This window comes from Pipistrellus kuhlii, unplaced genomic scaffold (assembly GCF_014108245.1).
Source record: "Pipistrellus kuhlii isolate mPipKuh1 unplaced genomic scaffold, mPipKuh1.p scaffold_m20_p_2, whole genome shotgun sequence".
Lineage (NCBI taxonomy): Eukaryota > Metazoa > Chordata > Mammalia > Chiroptera > Vespertilionidae > Pipistrellus > Pipistrellus kuhlii.
Window position 1 is genome coordinate 135,584,694 of NW_023425515.1, and position 22,424 is coordinate 135,607,117.

A 22,424-nucleotide genomic window follows, 5' to 3' on the forward strand; every position below is an offset into this window, starting at 1 on the left:
CTCATCATTTATAAGCTTTTCTTTCCTACTCATTTCATACTTCTGTTCCATCATCCTTCCCATCTTTCTCCCACCCTTTCTTCCTCCCTCCCCACATTCCTTCTTTCCTTTATTTTTACCCCTGCCCTGCTTCCCCTTTTCCTTCCTTCCCATTTTAATTTTTTTCTTCACTTCCTCTGTCGGACCTGCTTTGCTCCCTCCCCCATTTCCTCCTTCTTCCCATTCTCCTTTAAGCTCTACTGGCTCCCCTTTAAAATCTTTCTTCTCTCCCTCTTTCTCTCTTATCCTACTTTTCCCATATACTCTTCTCTACTTACTTCCACTGTTTTAATTTCTATTACCTGCCTAATTATTATAAAGTCCTTCCCTCCCCCCTTGTTAAAGCTTCCTTTCAGGGGGGCATTAATCCTCAGCCCAGGGTTCAGCCCCGGCCAGGTGTTTGCCATCCCCCTTCCCCAGCCTCCTCCCATTCCCTGCCCGGGACACATGGCCCAGCGAAGGTGGCTGAGGCCCGACAGCAGCAGTGCCTCCACACAGAAGGCCTCAGACCGTCCACCACTCTGCCCCAGACCCGTGGGCACCTCCCTGCCAACAGCCCACACCAGGGGCCACTGCCCTCCTCCTGTGTCTGGGTGGGGCTCCTGCCCTGCGCCTCGCTGGGTGCACCTTCTTCCTCCCACCCCTTGCAGTCACTATCCCCTCCCGAGTGGAGCCCTGGATTACCTTCCCTTTTCCATTCCTGTGTCTTTTTCTTGTTTCCTTTCTGTATTTCTGTTTCTCCTCTTGGCCTATCTGCATGCATGCCTACCTTCCTCTCCCTCTCCTTTCTTATCCCCTCTTAGCATATCCTATCCTACCTTGGGCCTTGCAGCTGCCTGAGCAAGGGCAGAGACGCAGCCTGCTTATCCAATCGTGACGTGCTGCTGTGACAAATACTTTTCATGTTTCTCTATTATTAGTATAGATGTGTAAATGGTTGAGGAAAATTACATATTTGCCATTTTATGCATTTTACATTTTAAATGTTGCCTTGCATCTTTTAGTTACTAAGTTCAAAATAGTGCCTTAGTTTTTTCTCTACAGCTTTATAGTTAGAACAATACATATAGAAAAGTTGGGAAACCTAAAATGCTTTGTTTCCAGGGAAAGCAGTATCAAATTTTTAACCTGGTCTTAATGATTTATAATGAATAAACTTGAACATGCACTGAAATTAGCATCGCCTGAAACCTTTTTTCAGGTTTTTTATTTCTACAACTTTCAAATATATTTCATCCTGACTTCTTTCTTTTCATCTTTGAGCATAGGTGTGTGTTAAAAGAGGCTTCATATTTTTGTGATTAATTTATAGGGATCAAAATAATGTTTTTTAAGACTTTGTTAAGTGTGTCCAAGAAAGCTATTTTTAAAGCTATTTTTAAAATGTAAGTAGTTTAATGCTTAACAAACCATTATATTTTGCCAAGAGTAAAATAAAAGGTCTACGTTCAATTATTTAAACAAAAACACTATAAGATTTAGTAATTCTCAATTAACACCTTTAGTAGAAAACTATAAATAATAAGTTTTGGGGTTCTTTTTCCTTTCTTTTGTTTCAAAGAGTACCGGATAATAAAACTATTAATGAAATCTTAGCAACTTACATTGACCCAGAAAAGTCTGATCCTGTAATTCGTCAAAGGTATGCTTTTAAAATCTTTTCACTTTCTGAATTATTTAAAAATGTTGAGATATTTGTTATGTGCATATTTAATATGGGAAGTCATGACTTTATTAGAATGTGATGTGTCAGTGCCATTTACTTTCTGCTCCATTTCCTTGGTTTTTACTCAAGGCTTTTTCAGTCAGAAATGCTGCTTTTTGGATAGCCCATACTTACTCTACTGTTTTCCAGGCTCTTTGAAGCAGATAATGATAAATGTATTAATTTATTTAATTCTCACAAAAACCCATTAAGGTAGGTTAGTGGTATTACATAGCCATTTCACAGAAGGGGAAACTGAACCATAAAGAGGTTAAATGACTTCATGTAGCCAATAAGCACAGGGAAACTGGGATTCAAACCCAGGCAGTCAGGAGTCAGTGTCTACACTCTTAACCCTTAAGCCAAAATGCCTTTCAGGTGGAACCCAATACTGAAAATTAGGAGTTTCCCAGTAACTGTTAAAGACAGGAAATCCTATTTTAGCCAAGTCTTCATAAAACTAAGTAAGATACACTCTGTCTCCTGTCCAAAAATAAAGCATGGACAAAAATAATTAACATAGCATAGTGGAAAGAATCAGTAATGAAGGTCTGGTTAGAATAATTAGCTCAATTCCTTATTAGCTATATGATCAGGGGTAAGTTACTTCACTTGTGGGCCTTGTTTTTTTTCCCCATTATAAGAGATTGATGATAATCTACTAGATAGGATTCTTAAAAAACAGCATATGTAAGTTCCTACTACAAGGCTTAGCCCATAGTAGGCAGTGCTTTAAAAAGGGAACTATTATTAGAATGCTTGTTATTAGTGTTCCTAGGCAAGAACCCAGCTGACTTTCTTTTCACCAGATGGTACCTACTTGGATATGAATGCTTGGTTTTGCTCCAGAGTAACTTGGTGTTTAAAAATTTGTACTGAGTGGATTCTGAAATGTCTGATTCAGTTTTAGTTAAATCTCATCATACACTTTTGATGAAAGGTAAAGCCCAAGACTGAATCAGATCCATGTCACATATCAAACAGTGTGTTGGAACATGTATAATAGTTGAATTTTATTCTAATTATTGAGAATCCAGTTGTTATTATTGTTCATATATCTGGCAATAACACAAAATACCTGCCACTTAATTTCATACATTAAAATAGTTAAATAGCAAGATTAATTACTTAAATAGTTATTTTTAATATGTTTTTAATTATACACAAAGGAAAAAAAAAGGTAATTTTATTGTTGTTAATTCTCATCTCAGAATATTTTTCAGTTGATTTCTCCCCCACCCCCATTCAGAGAGAGTGGAAGGTAAAGGGAGTGGGGGGAGGAGGGTGAGAGAGAGAGAGAGAGAGAAATAAAAATTCGATAGGTTGACTTCCGCACACAATTCACCCCAACTCGGACTGGGATTCAAACCGGCAACCCAGGTAATGTGTCCCCGACCGAGAATCTAACCCACAGCCCTTTGGTGCGTGGACCAACTCTAACTACTGAGCAACACCATCCAGGGTGAGAAAGGTACTTTTTAAAAATTCAAATCCTTGCTTAGAAAATGCATTTAGCCTTTTTTCTATGCTTGTATAGATATATTTTAAGAATTGTTAGCTGTTCATAAGTGTTCTTCCATGACACTAGTTTAAAATATATTAAAAATTGCCCTTTTAATGTGATATTTTTATTTCAGATTGAAAGCTTACATTCGCTCTCAGACTGGGGTCCAAATTTTAATGAAGGTCGAAAATATGCAGCAAAATTTAGTAAGGTAAAATTGCTTCTCTCCGTTTATTTAATTATTTTATAATTCTGCAATATAATTAAGTAGCTAATTATTATACTAATTATATGGCTATTAATAAACCCTAGGCTTTAAAAATGGCTTTAAAATTAAAATTTTTAAATAATCTCCCTTAATAGGATAGATTTGGTTGAAAAATCACCCCGGTTGGAATATTTTAAAATAACATAATTTTATTTCTAAGTTGCATTTTAACTTATTTCAAGAAATAATCTCTTTAACAGAGTTCCAGTTCCATCTCTAGTGTGCAAATTGTTTTTGGAAATGCACGAATTCTTGTGACCAGCTGATTACTGCATACATTGCAGTGGAAAGAACTCTGCATAGAAATGTGAAGAGAGATAGGTTCTAACAAACTGAATGATTTGGTGAAGTTCTCAACATCACTGGGCTCTGTTCCTTCTTAAATAGAATGAAGCACACTACACTAAATGATCTCCGAGGGTCCCTGCAATCTGCTTAAGTGCCAGCTGTGTGTTGGCTACTGAATTGCAAAACACTGGTCATTTAAGACTCCTAATGCTTTCCCCCCATTTTCATTGTTTAATTAACAAAACTGCTAAATACAATTCAGACTAGGTATGATTGGCCTTGTCTACAATTTGATTTGCTAGTATGGCTTAGCGGTTTGAGAGTTCAAGTAGTGAAAGCAGAGCTATGTGTAAATCCTAACTTTCTGCTTGCTGCCAATTATGTTAGTAAGTAAGTTATAACCTCACTTGCCTTAGTTTTCCCATGTGTAACATGGGGATGATAATAATAATTATAAGATTGTCATGAGGGACTAAAGTAATTCATTTAGCACATGGTAAGTGTATGCTTTTACTAATATAACTACTACTATTAACTACTACAGGTAAATGGATTCTTACAAAAGACTTACCTATAACATTATAAGACATTATATCTAAGAATGCAGTTCATACTTTAACTCTGCTATTTCCCCTAAAAATATTTGGAGCCTCAGATAAGATGGTAGAAAGTTCTGTGGCTCCTGCAAAAATAGTTATCCATGCTAGCCAAAATCAATTGGTAATCAAACATAATTAATGAGAAACATTGATTAAAAGGTGCATATTTTCCATTTTGTTTGGTAATCTCCTAAAGCAGATTCCATATAAATCATGTCTAAACAAAATTATTTGTATTTCTCCCTTAGAATTTACCTCTGGTCAGTCATTAGTTAATTTTTTTCATTTTTTATTATCTGTGTTTCCTCTTCCAAATTTGGTTCCTTTCTTAACATGCACCATATTTTATCTAAGTAGTTCATGTAAATGTTATTCTTTTTTCATACTTTGGTGCATACTTGATGAATATACTGTGGCTTCAGTCTCCTAAGCCTCTAAGAGAACTCTTACCTGAGGGGTTTTATTAAAAGTGAAATTACTTTTTCTTTGGATAGTTGTCGCATCTCAACTTCTCTAGGCCATGGAAATAACATGTTTTCCAGTCTTTGCCTGACAACCTGGTAGTTGTTCCTGTTTTAAATGTAAGATACTATTTTAAAGTTTATAGTATAGTACAGACTGTTTGGGCCCATATAGCATTCATTTTTAACTTGGAAATATGTATTGTAAATTCTTGAAGAGGCAAAGGGGATGGAGATTTTAGCTTGTCCTAGCAGACCAGGGTTTTCTAGGAATGTGACAAAAATGCATGACATAATCCAGGGGGAAGTGGTTGGGAAAACCATTTCATGCAGTTGCATAGAAAGAAGTCAGGATACATGGATACAAGAACACAGGAGAATGCCAGTAGATTGGTATCGTTTATTTTAACAGAGGCAAAGAGGGTAAACCTGAACCCAAAAAAAAGGACACTGAAATGAAGGTCAAATGACCTAATTCTAGGCACTCAACTTCTCTACTTCATTTTCCTTGGGTCTTTTGTTTTCCTTATCTTATAATCTTCTTTCTTTAGGAACCCAGGGCGGGGACCAAAGTTGGGCTTTGGGTTAATCTTTATCCCCCAAAAGGAAGAAATAATAGGTTAATAAAGTAAAAGGTGGGTCATGTTAACTAGAAAACTTTTCATAAGATTTTCCCATTTGAATTGTTTACTTGAACTCATTGCTGCCCAACAAAGAAGATGCAGCAGTTATAACCTTCGTCCAAAAATTGGGGATTTAAAAATTCCATTTTTTTAATTTATTTTTTAATCCTCACCCGAGGATATTTTTTCCATTGATTTTTAGAGAGAGAGAAAGATAAGGAGAAATATTGATGTGAGAAAAACACATTGATTGGTTGCCTCCTCCACACGTCTGACCACCTGAGACGGGGAGGACTCCACGACCAAGGTCCGTGCCCTTGGCTGGAATCAAACTTGGGACCTTTCAGTCCTCAGGTCCACGTTGTGTCCACTGAGCCAAACCAATGAGGGCCCACCTCATTTAACTTGGAGTAATGGTGGCATCACTTTAAGGCAGTTATGTCAGAAACTCCTATTGAGGTAGCTTTTGTCCTTATATGGACCTACATTTCCGGTTAAGTCAGCTTCAAGATAAAATTGTCCTAATTTCTACAAAAACTTCTCAGAATTTATAAGTGTTTTCTAATCCTATATAATAAAATCCTAATATGCAAATTGACCGAACAGTGGAATGACTGGTTGCTATGATGCATAGTGACCACCAGGGGTCACATGCTCAGCGAGGTGAACGCAGCTTAGGCAGAAGCCAGGCTCACAGTTGGCAAGCCCAGCGGTGGTGGGGGGAGCCTCTCCCACCTATGCGGCAGCGCTAGATAACCCTTGGGGGATGTCAGACATTTCCCTAGGGGTACCCGACTGCAAGAGGGCCCAGGCTGGGCTGAGGAACCTCCTCTCTCCCCTCCCCCCAGTGCATGAATGCCATGCACCGGGTCTCTAGTCATGAATAATGAAGTTAGGTATTATGGGAGTACACTTAGGAATATTTTCCTTTTTTAAGTAACTATTTTTAAAACCATGGTATTTACAGTACTATGGGTTACATTAGAGATTCGTTCCTATAATAATACAGCACAACACAGTTTTCACTGTAAGTCAGAACCCACCTACATAGGCACCTATGTCACTCACATGGAGCACACACACAGCAGTAATGAAGTGAAACGGTAAAAAAAATTTAAAAGAAAGATAACAATTCCTGACCTTTACTTGTGGTAAATAAATAATAAAAAACATAAAGTACATATGTACATCAGTGGGTGGCACCAGGCCACTAGCCAAAGCAGGTGCCAGCGGGGGCCCTCCAATTTCCCTGCCCACCAGTCCTCCCACAGATGGCCCTGATTGCTTGCTAAGCCTAGGGACCTCACCCTATATATTGGGAACAGTCTCTTAGATTTAAAAATTAAAACCTGGCAAGGCTACTCTAACTGAAAAAAACAGGATGATGCAGCAATGACATGCATGGACTCTGGCTTGCACATTTTGTGGTCAGCTCTGATTCTGACACTTAAAACTGTGTGACAAAGCCAGTTACTTAACATCTCTCTGCTTCAGTTTTTCCATTCATAAGATAGGGAAAATAAAATGTACTACTGCCTCAGAAGGATCGTGTTATGTACTACTTTTTATAATCAGGGCAAAAAAAAATTTAGCTGCCCATACAACAGCCAGATGCCTTTCACCTGTATGAAAAGTATGGTCACTGGTGCATTCAGCATTCCGGGTTGTTAGAGGGATGTCCAACTGCCGGTTTAGGCCCAACATCCTCCAAGGGTTCCTGGATTGCGAGAGGGTGCAGGCCAGGCTGAGGGACTCCCTGCCCTTACACACAAACACACACACACACACACATTTTGTGCACTGGGCCTCTAGTATATTCATAGGGTAGACTAGGATGAGCATTTACATTTGACTGTATACTTACAGTTATACTGTTAAAGGAAAGTACATTCAAGAGAACATCTGAGTAAGGTTATTATAGGTTATAAAATGTTAGGTTTCTAATTTAAGATAAGCATGCTAAATAAGAAGATTTTATTATTTCCTGAAAAATGCTTAGAGGGCAAAAATAAGTAGTTGTCTTGTGGCTGTCTGACCTTAAATGTATCTTATGATTTATGTTCTGGAAACTTCAGAGTAAAGTCTTTTACCAAATGCTTGATGTTGCCAATTCCCACTGGTTGTGTTTTTCGTTTTTTGAGGGTTTATAACAATTGTCTCATGTTATACCTGATCAGTTAGAGCAATCTTAAATGTTTCCCAGGATTTAGTTGTACCATACACAACTTATAATTTTTAGATTTAGATGTTTATGAATACATGTTTAACCCTACAAAATTTGTTGTTGGTCTATTTGGGACTTTTCTTAACAGAAAACACAGAATTTGAATTTGTGTCTTTTTATAAAAGCTAATATGGCTTCTTAAGTAAAATCTTTTATTCATTCAGCAAACAGTGAAGATCTACTATGGTGCATGTATTATTCTAGACATTAGGGTGATATCAGTAAGAAAATCACTCCTGCCTCTGTGGGTCTCACATTCCCAGGGGAGGAGAATTTACATAAGGTGCTTGTGTTAGCAAGGCCACACTTGCTCTCTTGCCACATCATTTCTTACCAGCTTTCTATTCTCAGAAAGTAAATAAATGGTTTGAAACAGAAAAGCCTAGATCTTTTATCTTTATTAGGAAGTGTCACTTTCAAAATATAATTAGGTCCCTCAGAGAAGCTTTTGCTTAAAAGTTAGTCAAATAGTTCATGAGTTAACTACATCCTAGAATATTATTTTAGAGTTAGCAAGAACTACTCTATTCTTTTTTGTCTTTAGGTGAGAACATTCGAACTCTGAGAAGTTAAGTATCTTACTCAGGATCACTCATGGAGATGCAGAGTTGGGACTATAAAGCAGATCTTCTGAGTTCCTTTATTCAACTGTTGGGTTATTTGTCACTCAACACATATTTACTGAAATCTACCACTTATCAAACACTAGGAATACAATGGTAAAGGACTAGGTATTCACTAGAGGTGAAAAGGTGAGGCTTTCTAGGAAGCAAGTATATACAATGTGGGGAAAACTAGGTTTACAGTTGTAAGTACATGAAACAGTTTCTTGCATTTCTATTTATTAATTAGTGTATTATTTCCCATACAAACAACAGTATTTTTGCTCCCTTGCCCTGTACACAAGGTAGTCAGGAATAAGCTAGATGTTTATAAGACTGAGCAGACAGTGGATATAGGAATATACATAGAATTCATAATTTTGGCATTTATAATAAACTACAGTGAGATGTCTGGGGAGGAGGTTGACATTTTTTGACTAAAATGAAATATCTGAATCACCTAGAAATTTCAAGTAATTATGTCATTTCATATGAAGAGTATCCTCCTATATAATAAAGAGGTAATATGCAAATTGACCATCACACCTATATAATAAAAGACTAATATGCAAATCTACCGAATGGCAGAACAACTGGTCACTATGATGCACACTGACCTCCAGGGGGCAGGTGTTCAATGCAGGAGCTGCCCCTTGGTGGTCAGTGCACTCCCACAGGGGGAGCGCCGCTCAGCCAAAAATCCTGAGCTGGGCTCACAGATGGTGAGTGCAGTGGTGGTGGCAGGAGCTTCTGCCGCCCCCACAGCAGTGTGTGTGTGTGTGTGTGTGTGTGTGTGTGTGTGTGAGAGAGAGAGAGAGAGAGAGAGAGAGAGAGAGAGAGAGAGAGAGAGAGAGAGAGAATACAATTACAAGTTATTAAGCAATGTAAGTAGAGTGGATAAATTAACTGAAGGATAGATCCAAAGCGATGTGATGGTCAAATCTTTAGCAGGTTATAAATCTACAGTTTACTTAGTGATGCTCTTGTTTCAAATATATATTTCATTTACTAGTTAAGGAAATTATGTGAAATATAAAGTGAAAGTTTTCTCAAAATTTGGGAAATAAATTTTAACTCTCAACATGATGTTAAATTCTCAAGCTTACAGCCACTGAAACTTAAATTGTGCTTGCATCTGTCCTGCAAATACTCACCCCACTATACCAACTAACTGAGCTTTCTCCCTAGAACTAAGTTTATAATTCTTATTATAAAACTGATTCAAGCAGAATCCCGCACATGAAACCCATTCCATCATTAGACATGTCCTCTCTGAGATGACACAAATATTTTAGTACCCCCTCTACATGTTTCTTTCATGTGCATGGACATTCTCTAAGTTGATTCATTCTAATGTCTTCTAATCATCAAATGGTCCCTTACTGAATTCCCTTCTGCCAGAATTAGCTATACTTTTAAAACCAAATAACAAGAAACTGGGTTATATTAAATAGCTGAAGATTCAACTTTTTAGATGAAGATTCAACTTTTTAGATTTGGAATCCGTTAGTTGCACTTTTAACCCAGAACCCTATATTGAGAAATAAATGTGACTATGAAGAATACAGGTTAAATGCTACCTTTGACAGATACATATCCAAAACTTGTAGAATTTTAGAGCTAGAGGAATTTTGGTGTTCACCTCATCAGTGGTCTTATTTTATGGTGGAAAATAATATGTAACCTTGATACTGCTAGTACATTGTTAAAGTTGTAGAATATTCAGATTTAGTTCGAGTATATTTTAGGGGATACAAGAGGTTGGTGATCAGATGGAAAATAAAGTGGCTGTGACTCTTTTTTTTCTTTTCTTTTAATTCTCTGTCTCCTTTTGAGTTATGAGAAGTTTTTTAAAAACCCCTAATTTGCTAATAAAGTGCAGAGAACTCAGGAACGTGGCCCATTTCTTTGAAAGTTAGTAGCAGAGCCAAGATAAAAGCATACCCTTAAATATCGAGACAACTTTTATTTATATAATGTCAATTACCGTAACACCTGTTTAGCCTACTGAACCATGCTGCCCTTCAAATGCCCCTCTGAAGCCGCCAGGAGTAGGGTCAGCCAGCAAGCCTGTGAGGGAAAGCAAGTGAAATAACAAGAGGAAATGTCTGAGAGTCCCTAAGGGTAAAAGAAAAGACAAATGTTGGTATCTTAATTCTTCCAAACCTAAGTAGTTTGTCTCATTGTAGCAGAGCCATTCTACTAATGGGAACACCAGAGTTTTTGAAGAATTAAAAAAAGATACAGCTGTCTCTTAGGATTCACTGAGTTAATGGCTGGCAAAGAAAAGCTAAAATCTAAATGTTTTAGGCATTGCCAAGTTGCACTGTACAATTTGCCTCAAGATAATGGAAACAAACATTCAAAGTGCTTTTTACTCTCTTGGAAGTAAACATGATAGGAAGCATGCAACAGACTGAAGAGTCTGAGAGGAAAATGAGGTGGGGGGGGGGGGGGAGAAATTGACCAAAGAACTTACCATAGATGCATAACTCATGGACATAGACAATAGTGCAGTGAAGGCCTGGGGAAGGGGCAGGATTGGGCAAGAGAGGGTCAATAGAGGGAGGGTATCTGAAATACTTTCAAAGGTATAGATGATTTTTTTAAAAATAATTATGGTTTCAAGGTTGTACTAAAAGTTGCAAGGCTATGTTTAAAATGTAAAATGCATAAAACGGCAGATATGTATTTTAATGCTTATGTAATAAGTGGCATTCTTTGTTACTAAAGAAGTTCAATGACTTTGTCCTAAGCTAAAGTTTCTATAAAAATGTGTTGTTAAGTAAATACGAATGTAAAACAGCGTTCATGGCATAAGTCAGCGATTTTCAACTTTTTCATCTCATGCATGGTACACATGAACTAAATACTAAAATTCTGCAGCACGCCAAAAAAATACATTATTTTTTGCCAACCTGACAATTAAACGTAGACATAATTTTGATTCATTCATACTAGACAACTGTTGTTGTGTTGACTATTTTTTTTATTGAATATATTTGGAAGACATTGGTTAATAAAATTATATGAGTTTCAGGGATACAATTATACAATATGTCATATTGTATGTTGTATTGTGTGTTCACCACCCAAAGTCACATTTCCTTCCATCACCATTTTTACCCCTTTTACTTTGTTCTACCTCTCCTCACCCCCTTTTCCTTCTGATAATCACCATACTGTCTTTTTTTTTTTATTTGACAGTATAAGGGAAAAGTGGTAATGCCCCTGACTAAATAGGTATTGCTTTAGTAGACTAAGAATAACCACTAGTAGCAAAAAAATCAAAGAAACTCAGAATTTCAGCTAAAAGATTATCTATCAATAGTACAGTCTGACCTCTTTAATTAACAGACCGGAAAGCTGAGGCCTACAAACTTACTCACAGCCAATAGCAATATTACCATGATTAGAAGTTTGCAACATTTTAGAGTTAACATTTAATAAAATTCATTGGTTCTAATAAAAAAAACTCACAACAGCCAAAACCGGTTTGTCTCAGTGGATAGAGTGTCGGCTTGTGGACTGAAGGTTCAATTCCTGTCGGGGGCATGTACCTTGGTTGCAAGCACATCCCTAGTGATGGCTGGGCAGGGGGCAGCTGGTTGGTGTTTCTCTCTATCGATGTTTCTAACTCTTCCTCACCCTTCCTCTCTGTGAAGAATCAATAAAATATATTTTTAAAAAACAAACATACACACAACATACCAGACTTCCATTGCATTTGAATAAAATATTTTAGAAATCATTCATTATAAATTCTCATAAATATTTGCATCCTAAATGCTTTCTGCAGTGCCTGGTTGACACATAAAATAGGCACCAAGTTTTGTTTTTGTTTTTAATGAGCAATGTAATCATTATAGCTTTAAGGTTGAAGTAATTTTTAGATTATTACATGGTAATTTTTAAGTATTTAAAGGTTCCTATGCTCGGAACTATTTGATATCATATCTAGCAATAATATTAGGCTCTGATTACCATGTGGCTTTTGAAGAAATCTTTTTTTTTAAATTTTAATTGCTCCAGCTTTGGAAATCTATAGAACTCTACTGAAGAGTTAATATTTTGAAAATAAATAAAATAAGAGAGTGGTACGCAAAGAAAATTATTTACCAAAAATTGAAATAAGTGGAAAACATTCCCTTATTTGGGAAATGTCTTTTAATAGAAGCCTGATGATTCCGTTAAAATGCACAGAAGATAGTTACTGTAAGTGTTTATAGGATAGTGTTTGAAAAGTTTCTATTTTCTCTTAAGAAAAATGTAGTTATATCCATTTTGTATTTTATTTTATAAGTTCATGTTATACTTTGAAGTCTAATTCAATCTCATTTTCTTTTCTTTTGTATAATTACTGCTAACTTTTTTTTAAAATGCTACATATTTCAAAGGGAAATAATGTTTAAAAGATGTGAAACATTTAATCCTTGAATGCTGGAACCACTTTTAAAGTATCATAAGCACATCTGTAATACATTACACAGGGAAAAGAATGTATGTGTTCTGTGGCCTATGGGCACTAGGGTGGCTGGTTTAGGAAAACTGAGTATTTTGCCTTTTGAGTTTTAACAACAACAAAAAAAATTCTGATTCTAAAATGAAGAACTTAATCTCAGGGGTGAGGTTTGTGGTCAGGCAAACGTTGTCAAGTTTTGATTTTACATTTGCTCTCTCACGTGTCATCTACTTCTTAAAAAGAAATGAGTTTTTTACAGTGGGTTTGCCTTTGCATTCTACTTTGTTAAGTACTTTTGTTTTCCCTCATTTGATAACTAGACATGGGACAAACTTAGAAAAAAGAAATCACTATACCAGGAGTCTCAGTCAGCTGCAGGTTATGAAGTAAATAATGTGTTACTAATTAAGAATTAGCAAGGTTTGCCAAAACTGGTTTGGCTCAGTGGAAAGAGTGTCCGCCTGCGGACTGAAAGGTCCCAGGTTCGATTCCAGTCAAGGGCATGTACCTTGGTTGCGGGCACATCCCCGGTGGGGGGTGTGCAGGAGGCAGCGGGTCAATGTTTCTCTCTCATCGATGTTTCTAACTCTCTATCCCTCTAAATTCCTCTCTGTGTAAAATCAATAAAATATATATTTTTTAAAAATAGCAAGGTTTGTGAAGGATTTACTCTTAAAACAAAACTTCAGCAGATTTAAGTGTATCCTGGTGATACCTGCACGCTAGATCACTTGTATCCCATTATGCTTTCTGGGGTGGGAGGGGCATCCACCCTGCTGTCAGGCTGGGCATCCCATGGGATGTGTGTTGTGTACGTGAATATTATCTGTCATTGGTGGAGCTGGGGAGAAAAGTTAGACAACTTCTGTGCTGCTTTGGTGGACATGTTCTCCACTATTTTCTCTTTGACGTGACCTGATATTCACATGCCAGCTGAAATCCCACCCCTTTTGCTCCTATTCCAGAAAGCAGGCAAGGTAGCATGTTAGGGGAATGCATCTATAACCAACTCACATTTCTTTAAGTAATGGCATGAGAATTTCATATCTTAAGAAATATGAGCATCAAATAACCTGAAATACATTTGACAGCTATGTCATATATATACCATGGCTAATAAACTCCATATTTCTTAAATTTTGTGTTTTTGTCTCATTCAGAAAACTAAATCTGATTTTTAAATTTTTTTTTTAAATAAAGGAAAGTCATATTTAATTGTATGGCAATGTAAATTCTAGAAGCTATCATTGGAATGAACTTGAAAATAAAAATCTTTATTGTTTAAAGTATTACATGAGTCTCCTCCCCACTTCCCCGCCACCCCCTCCCAGCACAAACCTTCACCCCCCTGCTGTCAGTGTCTTGGTTATGCTCATGCATGCATGCATACAAGTCCTTTGGTTGATCTCTTAACCTCTCACCCCCCATCTTCCTTCATAGGTTGTACAGTCTGTTCATGCTTCTATGTCTCTGGTTCTATTTATGTTCATCAATTTATGCTGTTCATTATATTCCACAAATGAGTGATATTTATCTTTCTCTGACTGGCTTATTTCGCTTAGCATAATGCTCTCTAATTCCATCCATGCTGTTGCAAATGCTAAGATTTCCTTCTTTTACAGCAGTGTAGAATTCCATTGTGTAGATGTAACACAGTTTTCTAATCCACTTTACAGAAGTATTTTGTAGACAGTTATTTACTGATATATATTAATAGAATTTATCATAGAAGGCTGTTTGTTTTTCCTTTAAGGCTTAAACTAAGTTGTTTTTTTGTTTGTTTGTTTTTTAGGGGGGTTAGATAGTCATTGTTTTATCCAAGCTAATTTTATGATACATAATATGTAGATATTATGTTAAAGTTAGTCTTTATTCCTTACTTGATATAAAAGTTAATGACTTATTCTAGAATTTTCCTAATGTCTTTTTATTTGATATGCTTTTGATTTAGCTTTAGAACCTTCATAATAGCTCTTTTGCCTGTTTTTTTTTTTTAATATATATGTTTTATTGATTTTGTACAGAGAGGAAGGGAGAGAGATAGAGTGTTAGAAACATCGATGAGAGAGAGTAATCGATCAGCTGCCTCCTGCACACCCCCCACTGGGGATATGCCCGCAACCAAGGTACATGACCTTGACCGGAATCGAACCCGGGACCCTTCAGTCCCCAAGCCGATGCTCCATCCATTGAGCCAAACCGGTCCCGGCGCCTGTTTTTTATTTAATATTAAATTTACTATATTATAAGAAAATACTGGGTTAACGTTAATTTTTTTTAATGTAAGGAACTCTGATATTTTTTTTAATGTAAGGAACTCTGATGTATTTTATTTATGAATAATTTTTAATATTGAGAGCATTTTCTTGTTTTGCTTTTTATTATAAGATATTATGAGCTGGATCCTCACAAGAGTCTCCTTGACAATTTGAGGGACAAAGTGATCATTGAATACCCAACATTACACGTGGTATTAAAAGAATCCAGTAAAGACATGAACATTCTTCACGAAGGTAAGTATCAATTTGTTCTTGTAATGTTCAGAATAACTAGTGAAACTGAAGCAATAGGGCTATCTGTATTACCTTAATGTGTGTTTTCCACGTAGGTTTATATAGGATTGCTCTATAGCTGCAGTTACTACTGTAAGTGACGAATGAGTTGCTCCTTCTGTCTGGTTTGAGAGAATGTAAGCTATCAATTTAAAATGTCTGAACCAGCTTAAATGCCTGGCTATAAAAGGATGCGATGAGTTCTATGTGTTTTTGTCTTCTTTAAAGCTAATGGTCTAGAAGTAACAGTTTGTCATGATCAGAAAAATTTACTTCCTAGTTAAAACTTTTTTTTTTTTTTTTTTTTAGAAATTCCTAAAATGAGGAATGCAAAATCATTTTTAATATCCCACCATATAGAAAGAGAAGTGTTGCAAAGAATATTAGTTTCAAATTTGGGCTGCATTTAGAAAATGTGCCATCAGGGTCAAGTGCCATTGTCTTGACCCTTTATCTCCTTTTATTTTATTTTCATTTTTTAAATAAAATATTTTTATTGATTTCAGAGAAGAAAAGAGAGATAGAAGCAGCAGTGATGAGAGAGAATAATTGTTCTGGCTGTCTCCTGCACACCCCACAATGGGGATGGAGCCCACACCCGGAGCATATACCCTGACCGGGAATCTCACTGTGACCTCCTGATTCATAGGTTGACGCTCAAACACTGAGCCATGCCAGCTGGGCTCCTTTTATTTTTGAACCCACTGTTCTTTGTTTTCTTTAATTTTGTTTCCTTGCATATGAGTAATTTTTTTTTTTTTTTTTAAGAAGATACTTTTTTTCTCCCTTTGGTGAGTAGTGGAGTTGGGAGGAAGTATTCGAACTGGAAGTGGTATATACAAAAGTTTAGTGTAAAAATGACATCCATATTTGCAAGAAATGATTAAAGTAAGCTAATTATGTTTCTGAGTACAGATTAGAAAGGGTGAATAAAATCCTGAAATTCCTTTTAAAAAGGGAGAGGGGTTACTTACCTTAACTCAAAACCATTAGATACCATTTTCGGTTAAGAATTATAGGTCCAGGCCAAGTTTCACTGTAACAAACTCCAGGTTACCGTAAAGTCCTTGGATTGGATTGAACTCTGTTGTTTAAGATAATGTTACCTTATTGACTGTAACAGGAAGTAACCTTTACTATAAGGTCTTCTCTGGAAGTGTGTGTGTGTGTGTGTGTGTGTGTGTGTGTGTGTGTGTATAATGGCTTTTATTCTTGGGAAAGTTAATGGGGGGAGCGAGCGGGAGCGGGGGGGGCGGGGGGGGAATTTCCCAAGTGGCAAAATTTTGTCAGTTCTACAATTTGAAACTCTATTTTTAATTAGCAAATTTGAAGTTTCTAATAATCAATTATGGATTTCTAAATCTTAAGGTTAATTCTTTTTTATATATTTTACAGTTTGAAAATAGCTGTGTGATTTTTTTCCTCAAATTAAATTAGAAATTTTACTTTTAAATGACCAGTTTTACTTTTTTTTTTTTTTTTTTTTGAAGTTGTATAAAACCTTGCTTTTTCCTTAATATAATTCACATAGCTCTCTCTCTAAATGTTGGTTTCAGGGAAAGTTGTTTAGTAATGTGGGTTACTAGCCAGGGCAAACATTGTCTGTGTAAATAAACATGCACACACAGCACCTCTTTTACCTTGTTTAGGAATGCACATTGAAGTAAGGCTTCCTGTAATGAAGCAAAAAGAAAAGCTACATTTATAGTGCACTTGGAGCCTTCTTAAGAAACATTTGCTCCTTTTTGGTAGGTGTTTGATGTTTGACTTATCTACAGGAAGCAGAGTGACTCGTGCTTTCGGTATAGAGGATAGTTTAGAGCTGTTCTAGCAAAGAACTAAGGAGGATCCGACAGGATTTGAAGGACCATACCAATGTTGTCATATCATAAGTACACATATTTTAAAAAACAATGCAGGCCTTCCTGTACCTGCATTTCTTTGTATAAGCACTTCAAGGTGCCTGGTTGTTGTTGTTTTTGTATCTTCTCAAATCATTGGATATTCTTCAGGGTGGTCCCTTAATCCAGAAGAAGGGTTATATAAAAATAGGGCATTTTCTTTGGAAAGCCTTGAAATTCTTTCTCCAAAGCCAAAAACTTGAATTTTTAATCTTTAGTTCATAGCACAAGGTGTCTCTCTTCTAGTTTTGGTAAAATGTGTTTCTGGGCTTGGATTCAGTAGTTTTCACAGTTGATGGTTGTTATAATGTTTGTTATTGTAAATTGCTTTAATTTACTTTATCCTAAGTTTCCCTGTATTGATGAGCAAAAGGGCAAGTTTTGTTGGTTTGTTTGCTTTTTGCTTTTTAAGGAATGAAAAAGGTTGACTGTTAAAGTTTTAGCAGTTAAGGTAGCCCACTAGATTGGAGATGTAGAGTGCTAATCACCCATCTCAGTTCAATCCAGTATGAAGTGATCAGAATAGTGTTACTTGCTTCACAGGTCTTTGTTTGCCAAAATTAACTGGTAGATCAAATGACTTGACAAAAGCATGCTACATTTCAGTCAAAGGAAAAAGAATGGCGCTTTATTAAAAGAAAGCAACTGGGCAACTTCAGTAAGCAAGGAAAGGGGGAAAGTTCTAAAATTGCAATGCCAAAAAGTACAAAGCCCATTAATTTAAAAAGACCAGCAGAATATATTTCTCTGTTATTCTAAGATAACTCAAAATTAGAAAATGCCTCTGCCTTAGAGAAGGAATCCAACCCAAAATTGATTACTTGAATTAGTGAAAATACCTGGCATAGCAGCTGCCCATACATCAGTCTGTTGTCGGGCCAATGAATCCTTTCATCCATTTTCCTTCTCTTTCCTCCCCTTATTTCTCCTTTTCCTTCTTTCTCTTCCTTTCTCTTTCAGAGTGTGTGTGAGCTAATGGGTAGATCTCAGGAACACAGATGTAAACTTTACAGTTCAATAGGTGCTAAGTCGAGTTTGCATTAAGTGCAGAGAAAGCCAGAAGAGACAACAACTTGTAATATGGAGACACTTGAAAGACTCTGCTACAGTTTATAAAATTCCACAAGGATGGATGCATATTTTGGATGGAAGCTACTTCAAGGCCTTACTCATAAACACCAGTTTGGTTGCTGGTACAATCTTAAATCTAGGTACTATTGGCATACCTCAAAGAACTTGACAACTGGAATATGTGGCTAGATCCAGGTTTATGATTCTAGCACCAGCTCTTATTAGCTTTGGGCCCTTGAGCATTTACTCTGCCTCTCTGAGCTCTATTTTTCTTATTAACACAGTGGAGATAAATGGCTATAAGCCTCAAGCAAAATAATCTCTATTTTAACCTTAATTGTTTTTTTATATATTATTTCCTTTTAGCTTCACCATACAATGAAGTTAGAGCAATCACTCTGGATCCCATTTTGCAGATCAAAAAAAAACCTAATTATAAGAGAGATTTAAATTAAAATAATTTTATACCTGCCAAAATGGCTGTCATCAATAAATCAACAAACAACAAGTACTGGCAAGGATCTGGAGAAAAGGGAACCCTCGTGCACTGCTGATGGGAATGCAGGCTGGTACAGCCACTGTAGAAAACAGCATGGAGTTTCCTCAAAAAAATTAAAAATGAAAATTACCTTTGACCTAGTATTCTCACTTCTGGGAATATATCCTAAGAAATCTAAAATAATATATGCATCCCTATGTTCACTGTAGCATTATTTACAATAGCCAAGATTTGGAATTAGCCCAAGTGTCCATCAGTAGATGAATGGATAAAAGTATTGTGGTACATTCACACAATAGAAGAGTACTCACCTGTAAAAAAAAAAAAAAAAGAAAAAAGAAAGAAAGAAAGAAAAGGAAAGGGAATCTTACCTTTTTGCAGCAGTATGGATAACCTGGAGAATATTATGCTTAGTGAAATAAGCCATTCAGAAAAAGACAAATACCCTATGTTTAGTGAAATAAGCCAGTCAGAAAAAAGATTATATATATCATCTAATAATCAAAATAAACTGACAAAATAGAAACAGAGGCATGGAACAGACTGACAGATGTCAAAGGGAAGGGAGTTGGGAACTGGATGAAAGAAAGTGAAGGGATTACCAGAAAACATATATACATAACACATAGACACAGATAACAGTGTGGTGATAGCCAGAGGGAGAGGGGGGTGGGAGGGTAGGTGGAGGTGGGCAAAGGGCTGGGTAATGTGGATGGAATGGGACCTGCTTGGGGCGATGGGTGCACGATGCAATGTGCAGATGATGTTTTATTGGGTTGTGCACTTGAAACCTGTATGGTTTTGTCAATCAATGCCACCCCAACAAGTTCAGTCCTAATATATAAAATCCCAGGGTCCGTAACATCCCAAACGACTAAAGGCTCGACCAACTGGAAGTCAGTGCTGGGTCGCAACCCATCACTGACTGCTGAGGGGGCTGCAGATCAGGCCCAAATTGAAGCCTGGAGAGAGAAGCAGGGTCTGACTATAGCCTCTGTGGCAGCTGTTGATCAGCCCTTGCCTCTCTCTTTCTCTTGGGGCCTGGCCAGCAGCCAAGCTCCTTTTTCTTTTGGATTTACCCTCTGCTGGGCTGCTGATCAGCCATTAATAGGCCTGGAGACGCTGACTGGCATAGAAACCAACCAATCAGAACCAAATCTGGGTGAAGGGCAAGGAGCCAATGGCTGCCTAGAAGGCAGAGCTTTTAATGCTGACTGGCATAGAAACTGACCAGTCAGAACGTAATCTGGGCGAACTGCAAAGGCAGAACCTAAGGTGGGGGCTAAGGAGGGGTTTTAAGGGCAACAGCTGTTGGTACAAGGTGTAAGAAAGCGGTTCAATTTTTTAATGACCAGTTTGGCAACATAGTGCATATTGCTAGCTATCAGTCCAGATATAAGCAATCCTCTTATATAATCTATACTATTTTTTTTAAATCAATAGTAGGGATCCTGTTTGTTCCCTTAAGTATTTTTATTTATTTATTTATTTATTTATTTATTTATTTATTTATTTTTAAATATATTTTTTATTGATTTTTGTACAGAGAAGAAGGGCGAGAGATAGAGAGTTAGAAACATCGATGAGAGAGAGTCATCGATCAGCTGCCTCTTGCACACCCACTACTGGGGATATGCCCACAACCAAGGTATATGCCCTTGACCGGAATCAAACCCGGGACCTTTCAGTCCCCAAGCCAATGCTCTATCCATTGAGCCAAACCAGTTTCGGCTAATCTATAATATTAATAGGGTTATATACTAATTAGACCAGGTCAACTGGCCATCTTCCAAATGTCCAACTTCCTTCCAGACAAAGCCATGGTGATGGGGGCCAAGGCAGAGGCCATTGGGGGTGATCAGGATGTCACATTCCCAGTAGGAGGTGTGCAGGAGGCAGCTGATCAATGTTTCTAACTCTATCCCTCTCCCTTTCTGTAAAAAACAAACAATAAAATATATTAAAAAAAAGAAAACAGATAAAATTGGATATTGGTGATACCCATTTTTAGTTTGTATTTGGAATAAGTTTTAGACCTCAGTTGGGGTGAGATGAGGATGGCAGGGGAGGACAGTTAGGGGCAATCAGGCAGACAGATGCCATTAGGGGCGATCAGGCAGGCAGGCAGGTGAGCGGTTAGGAGCCAGCGGTCGCAGATAGCAAGAGAGATGTCTGACCGCCAGTGGGACAAAGGGTCTCCAATTGGAGAGGATGCAGGCTGGGCTGAGGGAACCTCCACCCCCCGTGCACAAAAATCATGCACTGGGCCACTAGTAAAAAATAAGTAAAATTCTGAGTCTTCAAAAACAAAACTGGAAAACTTGCATTTATATTGATACTGCAAATGTGCTACACCAAGGGAATAGATATAGGGAGGAAAGGTGCTCCTATATCCTTATGTTTAGTGAGTGATCATAGACTTGCTTGCTCTAGTCGAGGCAGCTCCTTTAAAGAAACGCCATTTCTGCTCTGAGTCGTCTTTCTTGTGAAAGGAAGAACATGGCAATTAGCTAGTCTTCTGTCAGCCCACATTCACTCAACGTATACTGCCCCTCAATTTTAAGTTTAAAAAATATGGAAAAATTTATTCCAAACCACACTTGGCTAGCCTATGTGATAATCGCAATCTATTCTGTGGTATGAGTGTGGTATCCTAACCACACTGTGAAGTGACCATTCCCAAGTCTTACACACAGTCAGGAAGGATGTTACCTCACAAAATATAATTGCCACTTTTAGACATCATTTCTCTATTTACTGTGGCCAGAATTGTATATCCCTGCTGCCTGGGACATGACATGGTTTGTCTACCCCTATGAACAGTGCTATTGGTATGCATCAGAAAGGAGAAAAGGAAAAAACAGAACAGGCTAAATAGAAACAGCATAAATATTTGACTGTATGTTTATTTATTTATTTATTTATTTTTCAGTGAAAAGTGAATCTACCAAGAACATTGGCAATGAAAATTGAGCACTTCTGGAGGAAGGAAATCCCAGGTTGCAGAGGACAATGATTGACTAACTACTGTTGGGGTGTATTGTCAATGAATTTGTGCAATTTTTTTGTTTTTCTGAAAAGTAAACAGTCTAATTTTTTTTTTTTTAAAGATGTGTTTTCCAGCCTCTTGAATTGACTTATGAGCCCTTATTCCTATTAACAACCCCTCTTTTGCACCTGGTTGACGTCGTGCTTATTTTAATTAGATCCTGGCTTTTAGTATGTTCAGTTACATACTAAAACATTTTCTGATTTGATACAAGGCCATACTCAAGGATCACCTGTGCCATCCACAAAGATGTCAAAAGACCGTGTGACATACCAGCGAACCACCAGTTGCCCATTCTTACCTTTGATATTTATGTAACTTACCCTCTTGAGATAAATGAATGGGTCTTTTATACTTGGTAGCACCCAGTAGTATGTCCTATATAAAGGCTGAAAAAATACATTTAGCTACTATTTCTTATATTCAGTCAGAAAATTAGCAACGCCACATCATTGTTTGAACCATCAATGCTCACAAATTTGGCAGCACTTGTTCTCACAGTGAGCTGTGTCTTATGAATTCTGTGCCTTTTATCTCATTTTCATTCCACTCTTGTCATTGCCATATATGGGTGTGA

At 37.1% G+C, this 22,424-nt stretch overlaps 1 protein-coding gene across 3 annotated transcripts in view; it reads left to right on the top strand.

The window, feature by feature from the left end:
- Positions 1–21,900, top strand: part of ZNHIT6 (zinc finger HIT-type containing 6) — a 54,886-nt gene extending 32,986 nt beyond the window's left edge. For 2 of the 3 annotated variants that reach the window (XM_045584382.1, XM_036446156.2), the window contains 5 exons: positions 1,601–1,681; positions 3,382–3,459; positions 15,164–15,288; positions 16,977–17,075; positions 21,731–21,900. In XM_045584382.1, the coding sequence (XP_045440338.1) occupies positions 1,601–1,681; positions 3,382–3,459; positions 15,164–15,288; positions 16,977–17,035 (343 nt within the window). In that variant the 3' untranslated portion in view covers positions 17,036–17,075; positions 21,731–21,900. The remainder of the gene's footprint in view (positions 1–1,600; positions 1,682–3,381; positions 3,460–15,163; positions 15,289–16,976; positions 17,076–21,730) is intronic. The other variant, XM_045584383.1, reaches the window with a different exon arrangement.
- The last annotated feature ends 524 nt before the right edge of the window (positions 21,901–22,424 follow it).